The sequence below is a fragment of the Nomascus leucogenys genome, chromosome 19 (assembly GCF_006542625.1).
Source record: "Nomascus leucogenys isolate Asia chromosome 19, Asia_NLE_v1, whole genome shotgun sequence".
Classification (NCBI taxonomy): domain Eukaryota; kingdom Metazoa; phylum Chordata; class Mammalia; order Primates; family Hylobatidae; genus Nomascus; species Nomascus leucogenys.
In genome coordinates this window covers 68,138,755-68,154,573 of record NC_044399.1, presented here as the reverse complement: position 1 = coordinate 68,154,573, position 15,819 = coordinate 68,138,755, and the positions used below count along the sequence as shown (strand labels likewise).

The 15,819-nt window shown below is 46.7% G+C and overlaps 1 protein-coding gene across 2 annotated transcripts in view; it reads left to right on the top strand.

Moving 5' to 3' along the window:
* USP43 (ubiquitin specific peptidase 43) overlaps positions 1 to 15,819 on the top strand; it is a 78,578-nt gene that overhangs the window by 43,637 nt on the left and 19,122 nt on the right. The window contains exons 9-12 of one of the 2 annotated variants that reach the window (XM_012501341.2): positions 4,468 to 4,571; positions 11,555 to 11,632; positions 12,487 to 12,613; positions 12,719 to 13,052. In XM_012501341.2, coding sequence (XP_012356795.2) covers positions 4,468 to 4,571; positions 11,555 to 11,632; positions 12,487 to 12,613; positions 12,719 to 13,052 — 643 coding nt within the window. Of the gene's footprint in view, positions 1 to 4,467; positions 4,572 to 11,554; positions 11,633 to 12,486; positions 12,614 to 12,718; positions 13,068 to 15,819 lie in introns of both variants that reach the window. The other variant, XM_003274671.4, reaches the window with a different exon arrangement.

The following is a 15,819-nucleotide window of genomic DNA, read 5'->3' as shown; positions in this document are numbered from 1 at the left end:
GTCATTTCAGCTTTATTTTATTTTTGAGACAGGGTCTCACTCTGACACCCAGGCTGGAGTGCAGTGGTGTGGTAATGGCTCACTGCATCTTTGACCTCCCAGGCTCAAGTGATCCTCCCACCTCCGCCTCCTGAGTAGCTGGGACTACAGGTGTATGGTACCGCACCCAGCTAACTTTTTTTGTTTGTTTGTTAGAGACAGTTTCACCATTTTGCCTAGGGTGATCTTGAACTCCCAGGCTCAGTTGATCCATCTGCCTCAGCTTCCCAAAGTGTTGGGATTATAGGTGTGAGCCACTGTGCCCAGCCCAATTTCAATTTTAGAAATGGATCAAGCAATCAATGGGGCCAGCAAAATCCTAATACAGGCAACCTTTGACTCAGCCACAGATGCTTTTCCACAGATTCACGGGTAAATGTATGGTCAGACATGATTTTCTGTAGGAGTAATGTGTTCTAGATGGTTGTGAGGCTTCCAGGCTAGCCCACCCATTTAACCCATAATTTAATACTATATTAAATACTGGCTCAAATATAGTCATTTGAAGAGAATATATTCAGGAGTCTCAACATTGAACTGAAGAGATTAAACATATTGTATTGAAGGTTTGGACATGAACTTCCCTAGCCAAGAATTGAGAACAGGAAAGTTTCTTATAAAAATGACCAGTTTACTGGATAGGATTAATTTGCATGTATTATGAAAAAAATACGAGCTATCATTGCCAATTTTTTTTTTAAAGAGATAGAGTCCCACTCTGTTGGCCAGGCTGGAGTGTGGTGGTGTGATCATAGCTCACTGCAGCCTTGAACTCCTGGGCTCAAGTGATCCTCCCACCTCATCCTTCCAAGTAGCTGGGACTACAAGCCCCTGCCATCATGCCTGGTTAATTATTTTAAATTTTTTGCAGGGATAGGGTCTCACTGTGTTGCCCAGGTTGGTCTTGAACTCCTGGCCTCAATAAGTCCTCCCACGTTGGACTCCCAAAGTGCTGGGATTACAGGCATGAGCCACCATGCCTGGCTACCCAAACATTTTTATGGTATTTTGTAAATGGGGGTGTGTGAGGCCAGCACTATTCGTGTGCAGGCAGAGTAGGCTGCCTCTGTGCAGATGTTGGTGCCGTGATGATGGCTGACTTTTGCTGTCCAAACGACAAGGCTCCATTAGGGGTGGAGGAAAAAGAGTTTTCTCCCCCAGATTTAAGTTAACATTCTCCTTAGGGAGAATACCCTTCTGTGGCCAACCCTCAATCAAAGCCCCTGAAGTCATCTTACTTCCAGATGTTGATTTCCTCTTTGTTGAAGCCGTAGATGAACTGGAACGTGGTTAGAGTCTGGCTAGACATATGATCTCCCTGCCCTTCACACTCAAGACGCCCTGCAGCCCAGTTCCAGTTCACCCGCCAGCCTTGTGGCCGATGCTGCCTGCACACATCAGCTCCCACAGCCACAGGGGTCAGCTCACAGCTCTCTGCATCTGTTTCGGGTCTTTCTGTCCTACCATGTGTCATTCCTCATTCCTGGAATTATGATGCTTTTCTCTTGTTTTCCTCTCATAATTCAACCTATATTTCCTCCATGGTTTTTACGAAAACATGTCTGCCTTTTTACCTTTGTCAGAGTTTGGAAGAAAATTTTATTTTATTTCTGGTTGTCAAGATCATCAGTGACAAATTTAAGCACCTATTTCTTTTATTTGAATGAAGACCCCATTGATTTTTTAAAAAAATTTTGGTAAAAGATATATACATGTATTTATTTTAACCACTCATAAGTGTATATTAATTACATTTACAATGTTGTATCACCATCACTACTATGTATACTCCCGATTTTTTCATCATCAACAAAAACTTTATTAAACACTATACTGATTGAAACAAAAACTTTATACCTATTAAAAAACTAAAATGTTGGCCAGATGTGGTGGCTCACGCCTGTACTCCCAGCACTTTGGGAGGCCGAGGCAGGCAGATCACCTGAGGTCAGGAGCTCAAGACCAACCTGGCCAACATGGTGAAACCCCATCTCTACTAAAAATACAAAAATTAGCCAGGTGTGGTGGTGGGCGCCTGTAATCCCAGCTACCCGGGAGGCTGAGGCAGGAGAATCGCTTGAACTGGGGAGGAGGAGTTTGTAGTGAGCCGAGATCGTACCACTGCACTCCGGCCTGGGTGACAGAGCAAGACTGTCTCAAAAAAATAAACAGACAAACAAACTATACCTATTAAACAGGGATTCCCCATTTTCTCGTCTCCTAGCTCCTTGTAACTACCATTCTACTTTCTATCTGTATGAATTTTCCTATTTTAGGTGCCTTATATAACTAGAATAATATAATATTTATCTTTTTTACATCTGGCTTATTTCACTAAATGTCATGTTTTCAAGGGTCATCTATGTTGTAGCATATCTCAGAATTTCCTTCATTTTTTTTTTCTTTTTTGAGATGGAGTTTCACTCTTGTTGCCCAGGCTGGAGTGCAATGGCGTGATCTCAGCTCACTGCAACCTCCACCTCCCAGATTCAAGTGATTCTCCTGCCTCAGCCTCCCGAGTAGCTGGGATTACAGGTGCCCGCCACCACACCCAGCCAATTTTTTTGTATTTTTAGTAGTGACGGGGCTTCTCCATGTTGGTCAGGCTGATCTCGAACTCCTGACTTCAGGTGATCCACCTGCCTCAGCCTCCCAAAGTGCTGGGATTACAGGCGTGAGCCACCGCACTGGGCTGCCTTCATTTTTAAGGCTAAATAATATTCTGTTGTGTATATATCCCACAATTTGTTTATCCATTGTTGGTGGACACTTAGGTTGTTCCTTTCTTTTGACTTGTAAATCATGCTGCCGTGAACATTGGTGTATAAATATCTGTTCCAGCCCCTCCTCTCGACTGTTAGATATACACCTAAGAGAATTAAAGGTTATATGGTAGTTCAACATTTAACCTTTTGAGAAACTGCTGAACTGTTTTCTACAGTAGCTGTACCATTTTACATTCCCACCAGCAATGCATAAGTGTTCCAGTTTCTCCAAATTCTTGCCAATGCTTGTTATTTTCTATTAAAAAAAAAAAAAATTAGGCCAGGTGCGGTGGCTCACGCCTGTAATCCCAGCACTTTGGGAGGCCGAGGCGGGTGGATCACGAGGTCAGGAGATCGAGACCATCCTGGCTAACATGGTAAAACCCCATCTTTACTAAAAATACAAAAATAATTAGCCGGGCGTGGTGGTGGGCGCCTGTAGTCCCAGCTACTCGGGAGGCTGAGGCAGAGAATGGCGTGAACCCGGGAGGTGGAGCTTGCAGTGAGCCGAGATTGCGCCACTGCACTCCAACCTGGGCGACAGAGCGAGATTCCATCTCAAAATAAATAAATAAGTAAGTAAATAAAAAATAAAAAATATTTAATTGTAGGCTGGGCACGGTGGCTCATGCCTGTAATCCCAGCACTTTGGGAGGCCGAGGTGGGCAGATCACATGAGGTCAGGAGTTCAAGAGCAGCCTGGCCAACATGGTGAAACCCCATCTCTACTAAAAATAGAAAAATTAGCCAGGTGTGATGGCAGGTGCCTGTAATTCCAGCTACTCAGGAGGCTGAGGCAGGAGAATCACTTGAACTCGGGAGGTGGAGGTTGTAGTGAGCCGAGATTGTGCCACTGCACTCCAGCCTGGGCGACAGAGTGAGACTTTGTTGCCTCAAAAAAAAATTTAATTATAGCCATCCCAGTGGGTGTGAAGTGGTACCTCAACGTGGTCTTGATTTGCATTTCTCTAATGACTAATGATGTTGCTGATCTTTTCATGGGCTTCTTGGCCATCTGTACATCTTTGGAGAAATATCTACTCAAATGTTTGCCCATTTTTCAATTGAGTTGTTCATTCCATTGAATTTCTAAGAGGCATCTTCCATTAAATAGGTCATTGTAAGCCTCATTTCAATTTAAGAAAAGTTAGCATATAATAAACACATATCTTAGAATAATAACTAAGGTGTTATCTCTTTATGTGGCTTATTTTAAAATGTATAAATATTTACTCTGCCTGTAGAATATACATGAACTGGCTTTTAGAAAATTGTCTCATTGTGGGGATGATTTTCATCTTAATAAAGTAGGTTAAGTTACCTATTAAAAATTAATTAACATGATTGATTAATGTTCCATTAAATGTACCAGTATCTGCTCCAGTTAAGCATTTGCTATTTAAACACACTGTGTTCATTTTTGGGGGGAAGATTTAATGTTATTAAACACAGTATTAGATCACTGCATTACAAGACATAGTGTGAATCTTTGAAAAAAGTGAAGTTTTTGTCTCTTAATTTTGAATTCTAATTATTATGGGAATATTCAAAATACACTATGGAAAATAATGATTATATTTTTTAATGTAGGCGCCACTTTAGAGTCTAATTTAAATCAATATAGGGGCTACATAATGACCCATGTCTGTTTTTGTCTTCGCAGAACCTGGGGTCTCTGTTCTCCATCCGTGTCGTAGGACTCTCTGTGGCCTGCAGCTATTTGTCTCCGAAGGACAGTCGGCCCCTCTGTCACTGGGCAGTTGACAGGTAAGGGGGAAGGTCCAGGTTCAGTAAGTTAATGAACCCTTTCTTATTTGACCAGAGTCCTTTGAGGGTATATGTCAATGAGATTGCTCATAGTATTCGTTATTCTTGATCACTTACCTCTCCAGTACCAGGCACTATGTTAGATCATTGGGCAGATTCTGTGCTTTGAACCCTTATGTCTAGAGAGGCACTGTTATGTCCACTTCAAAGATGGGGGGGACACCAATGTTCTCAGAGGTTAGTTAACTTGATCACACTTAAACAGCTGGTTAATAGGCAAGCCCAAATTTGAACCCAGATTGATCTAACTAAAACCCAAATTCGGCCGGGCATGGTGGTTCACGCCTGTAATCCCAGCACTTTTGGAGGCTGAGGTGGGTGGATTGCCTGGGGTCAGGATTTTGAGACCAGTCTGACCAACGTGGTGAAACCCCATCTCTACTAAAAATACAAAAAAATTAGCCCGGCGTGGTAGCACGCACCTATAATCCTAGCTACTTGGGAGGCTGAGGCAGGGGAATTGCTTGAACCAGGGAGGTGGAGGTTGCAGTGAGCCGAGATCGCACCACTGCACTCCAGCCTGGGCGACAGAGCAACACTCCATCTCAAAAAACAAAAACAAAAACAAAACACCAAATTCGTTCAATTAGGTCATGCTCCTGAATTCAAGAGGAATATCTCCCTAGGGTACGTGAAGATTCTACAGCTGATTCATTGGTCCTAAACTATGAGATTGTGGACTGTGTGTCTGAGGCTTAAAGCCAGTGTGGCTGTGTCTCTGGTAGCTACCTTGATAGCCTTCTGGTGCGTGTGGCCTTGCAAAACAATCCCCAGGTCATTGCAACATCTATGGGGCAGTTCTGCTCTATAAATGAACTGTCTGGCACTTCTCTTTATTTTCCCAGAGACCCCCAGGTTCTCAGTAAGGTCCTCTGATTTCCTGACTTGGTCAGCCAAATTCAACCTGACTGAGATGGGCCTCTCCCCTTGTAAAGAGACCAGGAACCAGGGTAGCGGGTGAGCCAGAAGGTTCTGTGACCTACACCCCATCCACATCCTGCTTGGCTGGCAGATGCTTTTGCTTTACAGAGTTAGGGAGGCAGGAGAAGGATCATCAAGGGCCTGCTTGGGTCTCCCAGGGAGAGGGAGCCCCAGGAAGAGGAACCCCCTTCCCACACTCAGTCTTGGAGATAACCCAAAGTAGTTCTGTAAACTGCCAGCCTATGAGCTGATTGTCACCAGCCCATGACAAGAACTTGAGAGGAAGCACTTACGAGTGTTAAAGCAGTATGACAGAGCAATCTGTAATATGATGGATATGATAATTTCTTTTAAAAATGGAACTTATATTTTATATGTCTTTCCTCACCCCCCCACTTTTTAAAATTATTTATTTGTTTATTTATTTATTTATTTATTTTTGAGACAGAGTCTCGCTTTGTCTTCCAGGCTCAAGTGCAGTGGTGCAATCTCGGCTCCCTGCAGCCTCCACCTTCTGGGTTTGAGCGATTTTCCTGCCTCAGCCTCCCAAGTAGCTGGGATTATAGGCACGCGTCACCACACCTGGCTAATTTTTGTATTTTTAGTAGAGACAGGGTTTCATCATGTTGGTCAGGCTGGTCTCGAACTACTGACCTCAAGTGATCCACCTGCCTCTGCCTCCCAAAGTGTTGGGATTACAGGTGTGAGCCACTGCACCTGGCCTATTATTTCTTTTTATAAAAGTATTGGTCTGCAGTGGTTTGGAAACAAACCATCAAACAAACCGTACTATTTACCATAGGTAGTTTGAGAAGTACTAGAATTGAGTAGAGTTCTACAGTAAGCTGACCATCCTAAAGCATATTCTCTTGAGGTCACACCCCTCCTGGCCCACACCTTCCATTCACTGGACATCTTACCTCAGTCTGGCCCCTGTTCACCCCACTCCCATCCCCACCCCACCCCACAATGCCAGTCCCAGCCCTCCTGGTACAGCTCTCTCTGGCATCTGATGTGACCTTACCTCTTTCACAGGGCTCCCCATTTAGCCCTTGCCCTGCCTCTTCCATGCCTATCCCAGCATCTCCTTGTTCTATAGGAAATTCTTTTTTTCTTTTTGATAAAATACACAGAACGTAAAATTACTTTTTTTTTGAGATGGAGTCTCACTCTGTCACCTAGGCTGGAATGCAATGGCGCAATCTTGGCTCACTGCAACCTCCGCCTCCTGGGTTCAAGCGATTCTTCTGCCTCAGCCTTCCAAGTAGCTGGGACTACAGGTGTGTGCCACCACGCCCATCTAATTTTTTGTATTTTTAGTAGAGACGGGGTTTCACCGTGGTAGCCAGGATGGGCTTGATCTCCTGACCTCATGATCCACACGCCTCAGCCTCCCAAAGTTCTGGGATTACAGGCATGAGCCACCGCACAGGGCCAAAATTACATTTTAACCACTTGAAAGTGTACAGTTCAGTGGAATTGTTACATTCACCTTGTTATACATCCATTGCCGCCATTCATCTCCAAAAGTCTTTCATCTTGCAAAATGGAAACTCTGTACCCATCACACAACATCCCTCCCCTTCTTCTTCCTCAGTCTCTGGAAACCACCACTCCACTGTCTGTCACTGTGAATTTGACAACTGTAGATGCCTTAGGTAACAGGAATCATAGTGTTTATCCTTCTGTGTTTGGCTTAATTCACTAAGCACCATGTTTTCAAGGTTCACCCATGTTGTAGCACACATTAGAATTTCCTTCCTTTTGAAGGCTGAATAATATTCCATTGTATGTATACACCACCTAGAAATATATCTCCTAGAATTTTTTTTGTCTGCTTGAAACCTTCCTCTCCCTCTCTGGGATGCTCAAATATTATTGCGTCTCAGCATTCCACCCCTGGCCTCTGGGTTCCATTTATGGGTGTTTGTTTTGTTTTGTTTTGTTTTGTTTTAGACAGAGTCTCACTCTGTCACCCAGGCTGGAGTGCAGTGGCACGATCTTGGCTCACTGCAACCTCCGCCTCCCGGGTTCAAGAAATTCTCCTGCCTCAGCCTCCCGAGCAGCTGGGACTATAGGTGCACGCTGCCACCCCTGGCTAATTTTTTGTATTTTAGTATAGATGGGGTTTCACCATGTTGCCCAGGCTGGTCATGAACTCCTGAGCTCAGGCAATCTGCCCGCCTCTGCCTCCCAAAGTGCTGGGATTACAGGTGTGAACCACCATGGCTGGCCCCATCCCTGGGTGATCTTACTCTTGGCTCCGTCTGCCGCCTTTAGGCCAAAGTCTCCCAGATTCATATCTCCTGCCCAGATTTTTCTCTGGATTGCAGACCTGCCTGTCTTACTTAAATGCCTCATAGACACTGGTAACTAAACACTTGCCAGTCTGAACTCTTCTTGCTTAAAGCTTTTCATTTCCCACCTTTGTGTCTAAATGGTGACACCACCATCTACTCAGGACCTCAAGCTAGGAACCTGGCATCATCCCTGATCCCTTCTAATCTCCTACGTGTTATAAACCACTGGGTGGCCTCCCAGTGCCCACGGGATAAAGTCCACACGTGTGAAGGTGGCCTACAAGGCCCTGCCTCTCCATGTGGCCTGTCCCTCACTGCGCTGGGACTTTCCAGTAGAGGGCACACAGCCTGCCCTCTACTGCCGAGCCCTCCACCTGTGTGTCCTTTTCCTCTCTGGTTCCCCTGGCTGACTTTTTAAAAAAATTCATTAAATTTTTGGGCCAGGCACGGTGGCTCACGCCTGTAATCCCAGCACTTCGGGAGGCCGAGGTGGGTGGATCACCTGAGGCCAAAAGTTCAGGCCCAGCCTGACCAACATAGTGAAACCTCATTTCTACTGAAAATACAAAAATTAGCTAGGCATGGTGGCACACACCTGTAATCCCAGCTACTTGGGAGGCTGAGGCAGGAGAATCGCTTGAATCCAGGATGCGGAGCTTGCAGTGAGCTGAGAGTGTTCCACTGCACTCCAGCCTGGGCAACAGAGCAAGACTCTGTCTCAAAAATAAATAAATAAAATAAAAATAAAGATAAAAATTTCTTAAAGTTTTGTTTATTATTCATTTATTTTTCTATAACTTTCTTGGGTGAATGTTGTCTTCTCACTTACATACTTTTTTTTTTTTTTAAGATCCATGGGTACATGTGCAGGTTTTTACATGGATATATTATGTAATGCTGGGGTTTGCGTTCTATAGAACCCATCACTCAAATAGTGAGCATAGTACTCAATAAATAGTTTTTCAACCCTGTCTCCCTTCTTCCCTCCCCCATTTTGCAGTGCTCAATGTCTATTGTTCCTGTCTTTATGTCCATGTGTACCCATGGTTTAGCTCTCACTTATAAATGAGAACATGTGGTATTTGATTTTCTGTTTCTGCATTCATTCACTTAGGATAATGGCCTCCATTTTCATCCATGTTGCTGCAAAAAACAGGAATTCATTTTTTTTTTTTTTTTGGCTGTGTAGTGTTCTATGGTGTACAGGTACCACATTTTCTTTATCCAGTCCACCATTGATGGATACCCGGGTTGACTCCATGGCCTTACCATTATGACTAGTGCTGATAAACGTGTGAGTGCAGGTGTCTTTTTGATACAATGATTTATTTTCCTTTGGGTTGATACCCAGGAGCAGAATTGCTGAGTTGAATGGTAGTTCTATTTCTAGTTCTTTGAGAAATCATCATACATTTTTCCATAGGAGTTGAACTAATTTACATTCCAACCAACAGTGTCTAAGCATTCTCTTTTCTCTGCATCCTTGCCAATATCTGTTATTTTCTGACCTTTTAATAATAGCCATCTGACTGATGTGAGACGGTATTTCATTGTGGCTTTAATTTGCATTTCCCCGATGATTAGTGCTGTGGAACAGTTTTTAATATGTTCGTTGGCCACTTGTATGTCTTCTTTGGAGAGGTGTCTTTCATGTCCTTTGCCCACTTTTTAATAGGATTATTTGTTTTTGTTGACTTAAGTTCCTTATATATTCTGGATATAAGTCCTTTTTCAGATGCATAGTTTGCAAAAATTTTCTCCCATCCTGTAGGCTGCCTCTTTATTCTGTTGATAGCTTCTTTTGCTGTGCAGACCTCTTTAGTTTAATTAAGTCCCATTTTTCAATGTTTGTTTATGTTGCATTTGCTTTTGAGGTCTCAGTCATTCCTCTGGCCGAGTCCTGCCCATCTGTCCTCCAGAGCAGCCTGGCGTGTGTGTCCCCAGACACCTGAGTGCATTAGAATGATCTCTTTGTGTCCTCCTCCCATTAGCCTATCAGCCCCTTAAAGGTGGGGATTGTTAGGTGTGTACATTTCTTAGAGTAGCATGGCTCCATAAACATTGAATAAGGCCCTCTTTCTTTTTGTATCAGAGCTGTGGTCGGGGCAGATAATCTCACCCTCTAGTGACAATCTGAGTTCCATGTAAAGAGGGAAGTTGGGTGACGGCCACACCTCTTTCTTTCTGGGACCTAAGGAGTTTTGTACAATAAACTGAGTTTTGTACAATAAACTTGGAGCATGAAGGTACCAGTTTTCCTTTTCCACTTCCATGTTTAAATTCCAGTTGAAAAGTAGACTGTGGATTGAGGCAGAAAGAGATGTAAATTTTAGGTTTATTCGTAAGACTGATTTAAGGATGCAGCTTAGATGTGAGTCCAATTTGGGCTTTCAGATGTGTTTCCCCAGAATTAAATTATGCACCCGCGGACCTCTGCCAAGGCAGATCTCCCCAATGGCAGGTCTCCTTCATTGTGGAAATGGAGAATTTGGGGGACCTAAAGAAAGAAGCTCAGATCTGGGGGTCCTCAGTTTGTCTCCTCTGAATGGAATATTTGTCACATACTTCCAGTCTTCCACCTGCAAGGCAGAGCTGCTTCTAGGAAATGCAAAGGCACAGATGGGGGAGAATGGCAGGTGGCTAGCTTGTAGGACATAGGTAGGCCTAATGACAGGAGGTAGAGCCCACCTTCTTCTACAATCCCACCCATCAGATAAGGCGCTTCTCCTCCTTTGGAAGGAGTGAGGACGAGGTGGTAGCAACATCCCCACAGCATGGTTCTCCCCATCTACAGGAAAATGAGGGGCAATCAGTGTTTTTCCCAATGCATCAGAGCTCGCTGGGCTGGGAGAACTTCTCCCAGACACGCCTTGTTCCTCGCTCCCTCCTGGCTCACGCAGGAAGGTGCCACAACTCCAGCTCAGACCTGTCCGTGCTCAGCCACAGGACTTTGTGCCTTCCATGAGCTCAAAACCTTTTATCAGATCATCTTAGTGATAGCTTGGGACTCATCTGACATCCCCCCTTTTCTTGCAACACATTTGAAACACTCCTTTGGGTGCAGACATTGCCATCACTTGTATCTCTTCCTATTGATTTCAGGATAAAACCTCATGTCCTCCACTTTGCTCTCTTACCATCTCTTCTGTATTGAGGCTGATCCACCTTTTCTGAAATGGGCTGGGCCCAAGTACTTGGAAAGAGCTACAGGTTGACAGGCACTGGGATTTTCTATGCACTGGAGGGTGTGGAAGGAGAAGACTTCTTAGGTTGTGGAGGGGGGCTTAAGGGTGCTCCTTCTGCATTGCAGTGGGGGGAAAGGTAGCAGCTCTCTTTGGGCATCATCAGTATTGGGTATTTGTGTAGGATGGTCAAGTGGAAGTGCCCTATAGACATTGAGAAGGTAGCTGGGGCTGCAGTGGAACAGCTGATCTATTTCCTCAAAGTAACCCCAAATCTACAGAGCTCACAAGCTCCCATGGGAATGAGGGGAGGGCACTATGAGGTAGGTCTGAAGGTCTGAGACGGAGCCTTCAGCAGACTTAGCAGCCTCCGAGGATGGCTGACCTTGGCTTACAGGCAGTTTTGGGTATTTCTGTTTGGAACATCAGTCCTCGGGTTGCGGGGGAGACTGCTGAGCCCTGCAGAGCTGTGGGAAGGAGGCCCCGTGTCTTCTGATGGGCTCCCTTGTTCTCTCTTCAGGGTTTTGCATCTCAGGAAGCCAGGAGGCCCTCCACATGTCAAGCTGGCGGTGGAGTGGGAAAGCTCTGTCAAGGAGCGGTGAGTTCAAGGGAATTTGCTTCCTGCAGAGCTGAGACAGGGCCTGTCTGGGCCCAGGTTTCGCTGGACGCAGCTTCCCCCAGCACGGCTGCAGGCAGGGTGCACACATCTTTGAGCCAGTGTAACCTGTTCCTGCGAGATGTCTGAGTGAGAATTTTCTGTATGTAAATAACAGTGACAGGAATGGAGTGACGGTGATGGTGGTGGGTGATGTCAGGAGTAGTAACTGCAGTCACAGTAGACAGTTACGTAGCACCCACCCACTCACCCCGTGCCAGTCACTCCTCTGAACACGTGTGTATAGGGGATTTATTTAATCTTCATTATACCCTATGTGTGGGTGGTCTGGGGTGGATACTCCTGTAATCCACATTTCTCAGAGGTGGAAACTGAGGCACAGAGAGGTTAAGCAGTTGCTGGAGGGCACACAGCTCGTACATTGGCAGAGCTGGGATTTGAACCCAGACCCTCTGGCTGGAGTCCGTGCTCCTCATCACCATACTTAGCTACCTCTGTAACACTGAGGGCATCAGCCTTACTTTAAGAAAGGACGTCATTCAGTCCAGCAAGTATTTATTGATCAACTTCTAGGTGCCAGGCCCTGTGCTAGGATGAGGAAAACAAAGATGAATAAACCAAGGACCTGCCATGTAGGAGCTGGTGGGGAGAGAGAATTCCAGTAAAAATAGTGCTGAGTCAGAAGGATGCCTGCAGCTCTCCAGGAACCCATAGGCAGGGCACGGTAGCGCGGCCTGGCCAATGCCTTCCGGCGGGTTTGCTGTGAGTAGAGACATAGACGAAACCCGTCTGGGAGCGGGAAAGTCCTGAACGCCGCGGGTGTCCTTTCCATGCAGCCTGTTCGGGAGCCTCCAGGAGGAGCGAGCGCAGGATGCTGACAGCGTGTGGCAGCAGCAGCAGGCGCACCAGCAGCACAGCTGTACCTTGGACGAATGTTTTCAGTTCTACACCAAGGAGGAGCAGGTCCCCCCTGGGGGTCCATGCCCCGGCCGGGAAGGGGGTTGGCTGCCTTTAGCGGGTTGGCCACATGCCGCGGGGGCCTCACAGTCTGGGTGGTTTCCTTTCCAGCTGGCCCAGGACGACGCCTGGAAGTGTCCCCACTGCCAAGTCCTGCAGCAGGGGATGGTGAAGCTGAGTTTGTGGACGCTGCCTGACATCCTCATCATCCATCTCAAAAGGTTCTGCCAGGTGGGCGAGAGAAGAAACAAGCTCTCCACGCTGGTGAAATTTCCACTCTCTGGACTCAACATGGCTCCCCATGTGGCCCAGAGAAGCACCAGCCCCGAGGCAGGACTGGGCCCCTGGCCTTCCTGGAAGCAGCCGGGCTGCCTGCCCACCAGTTACCCGCTGGACTTCCTGTACGACCTGTACGCCGTCTGCAACCACCACGGCAACCTGCAAGGTGGGCATTACACAGGTGAGCCTTGCCTTGCCTTTCTGCAAATGCAGCTGTGGCCACAGCCTCGAGATGTCCCTGGAAGGGGTGCTGCTTGGATGCTGAGCTCCCTGGGGCACTTAGTGAGATCCGACCCCTCACCCACCGCACACCAGGGCATGTGCGAGAGCAGAAGGGACCTTGTCCCAGCTATAGAGTTGATGTTGAGTTAGATTGGAGGTTGGAATATGTAAAGTTAGGTCTGATGCAGTAGCTCATGCCTGTAATCCCAGCACTTTGGGAGGCTGAGGTGGAAGAATCACTTGAGGCCAGGGGTTCAAGACCAGCCTAGGCAACAAAGTGAGACCCCCGTCTCCACAAAAAAATGAAAAAAAAAATGATCTAGGCATTGTGGCTTACACTTGTAGTCCTAGTCACTCAGGAGGCTGAGATAGGAGGCTGAGGCTATGGTGAAACATGATTGCACCGCTGCACTCCAGCCTGTGCAACAGAGCGAGACCCTGTCTCCAAAACAATAAACCAACAGAGGTTAGTTACTGCCCAAATTTTCAACCATATTAAATATTGGAGATCATTATTGGAACCTAGAGAGTGACATTCATTCTCATCTGCGATTCAGCCTGAGGAATCTTACTTATCGGATTTGGTATCCTTTTATTCTATGGGGTACGTTTCATGTTTATTCCTCTGGGGAATTTCAGAGCAGCGGATGAAGGGAAGGGCAGAAACAAATGGCCAGATTTTCTCAATTGTTCATAATCATCCCTTTGAGGGCTTTCAGTGAGTGTCACGACGGATCATTTTTCTCGATTATGTCATTGTTTGCTTCTCCCCCACCAGGGCCTCTCAATGACGGTGAGAAGCCTATTGGTAGCTGCAGCAATTGAGTGTCTCCACCGTGCAGATAGTGTGGAGGGTCATCGGGGTGAGCCTTAGGAGTCCAGGGGGTTTAGGGCATGATTTCTGCCATCGGAGAATGGATGGAACAGGCCCCCATGGAGAAAGAGAAATGAGGATGCAGTTACATGCTGGGGACCGCCTGAGTGGACAGAGATGCGCTGGACGGTGGGGTTTGGGCTGGTCACGGTGAAGGTTATGGTGGCCACCAAAGCCACTTTCAGCTCACAGTGGCCGCCTTATGCTGCTGTGCGGTGCCAGCCTGTTCTTCCACAGCTGTCCTGCTCCAGATGAGGGCTTGCCACCTTTGTAACTGCTGAGACCATTCTGTCCCACCACTTCCCCTGTCTCACTTCTCTGGGCCGAAAATAGCTCAGCAGGAATCCCTTGAGGCCCATCTATATCTTGGGAGGCATCTTTGTTACTCAGATTTTTTTTTTTTTTTTTTTAACTAAGAGCGTTATGGCTGGATGAGTCCCTGTGCACACATGAATGGTGAAAATAAGGACAGCTGGAACCTGGGCCTTGTCATTTCCTGTGCTGAACGTGCTGCCTCCCCATCTATAAACTCACAGGGTGGCCCCAACATAAATTAAGGGCAGTGATGTAAAACCACAGCAGGGAGTTAGAAGTAGCATAGGAGTGAGAAGCATTGGCGTCTGCCTTATCAAAAGCAAGATCCAGACCCCTCCTGGGGTGAGCATTAAAGAGCAGAATGCCCGAATTGGGGGGTGGTGGTTTGGCAGCAGAAGGGACACAGTTCCTGGGAGGTTCCCCTTGCAGAGATCTCCTGAGTCTGTGTTTGCACACACAGTGTGCCACCACCTGCCAGGAAAGAGCCTGTTTAATACTGAAAGCAAAGGGAGAGGAGCCCAAGGGGAAGAGGGGACTGGCGAGGTGGGAGGCAGGGCAGTGTCTGCAGCCAGCACAGCCCCAGGTAAGACCTGGGCCACTTGCTCTCATCGGTGCCAACATGTACAATCTTTTCCCTGAAGACAATTTGCACTGCTCATTAAATGGCAGAGCCCAGGCTTTAAACCTGGGCCACCCTGGCTCCAGGGTCAGTAGCTTCTGCCCTGCTGAGATGAGTGATTGCTGATATGAACAAGTCCCCAAGCCATGTCGGGTGTTGTAGATGAGTGTCAACTCCCTCGTTTAGGTGAAGCACACCGTTGGTGGCTTCCTAGGAAAGGGTGATGGGAGCTTGAACTTCGGAGTGCTTACATGTCAGGAAATGCCTTTATTCCCACACCTGATTGATAGCCTGGTGGGACATAAAGTCCTTGATTGAAAATCAACAATGTTGCTCCATGTGGAATGGGGTCTGGAGTAGGATTTTGCTGTTGAGAATGGGTCAGGCCAGTTTGATTTCTGTTCCTTTGTCTAGGATAGGATATATTTTTCTCTGGAAGCTTTCAGGTTCTTTTTCACAGGTGCTCTGAAATTTCATGGTGTGTGCTTACCTGTGGGTCTTTTTCATTGCTTGTGTTGAGACCTGCATCCAGGGGACCTCTGTGTCTGCCGGTGATCTTCAGGTCTGGGAAATATCTTTGTGCTTTTTTTTGTTTTGTTTGTGAGATGGAATCTCGCTCTGTCAGCCAGGCTAGAGTGCAGTGGTGCAATCTTGGCTCACTGCAATCTCTGCCTCCTGGGTCAAGTGATTCTCCCGCCCCAGCCTCCCGAGTACCTGTGACTACAGGTGCCCGCCACCACGCCCGGCTAATTTTTGTATTTTTTAGTAGAGATGGGGTTTTGCCATGTTGGACAGGCCGGTCTTGAACTCCTGGCCTCAAATGATCTGCCTTCCTTGGCCTCCCAAAGTGCTGGGATTACAGGCGTGAGCCACTGCGCCTGGCCTAGTCTTAGGTTTCTTTTT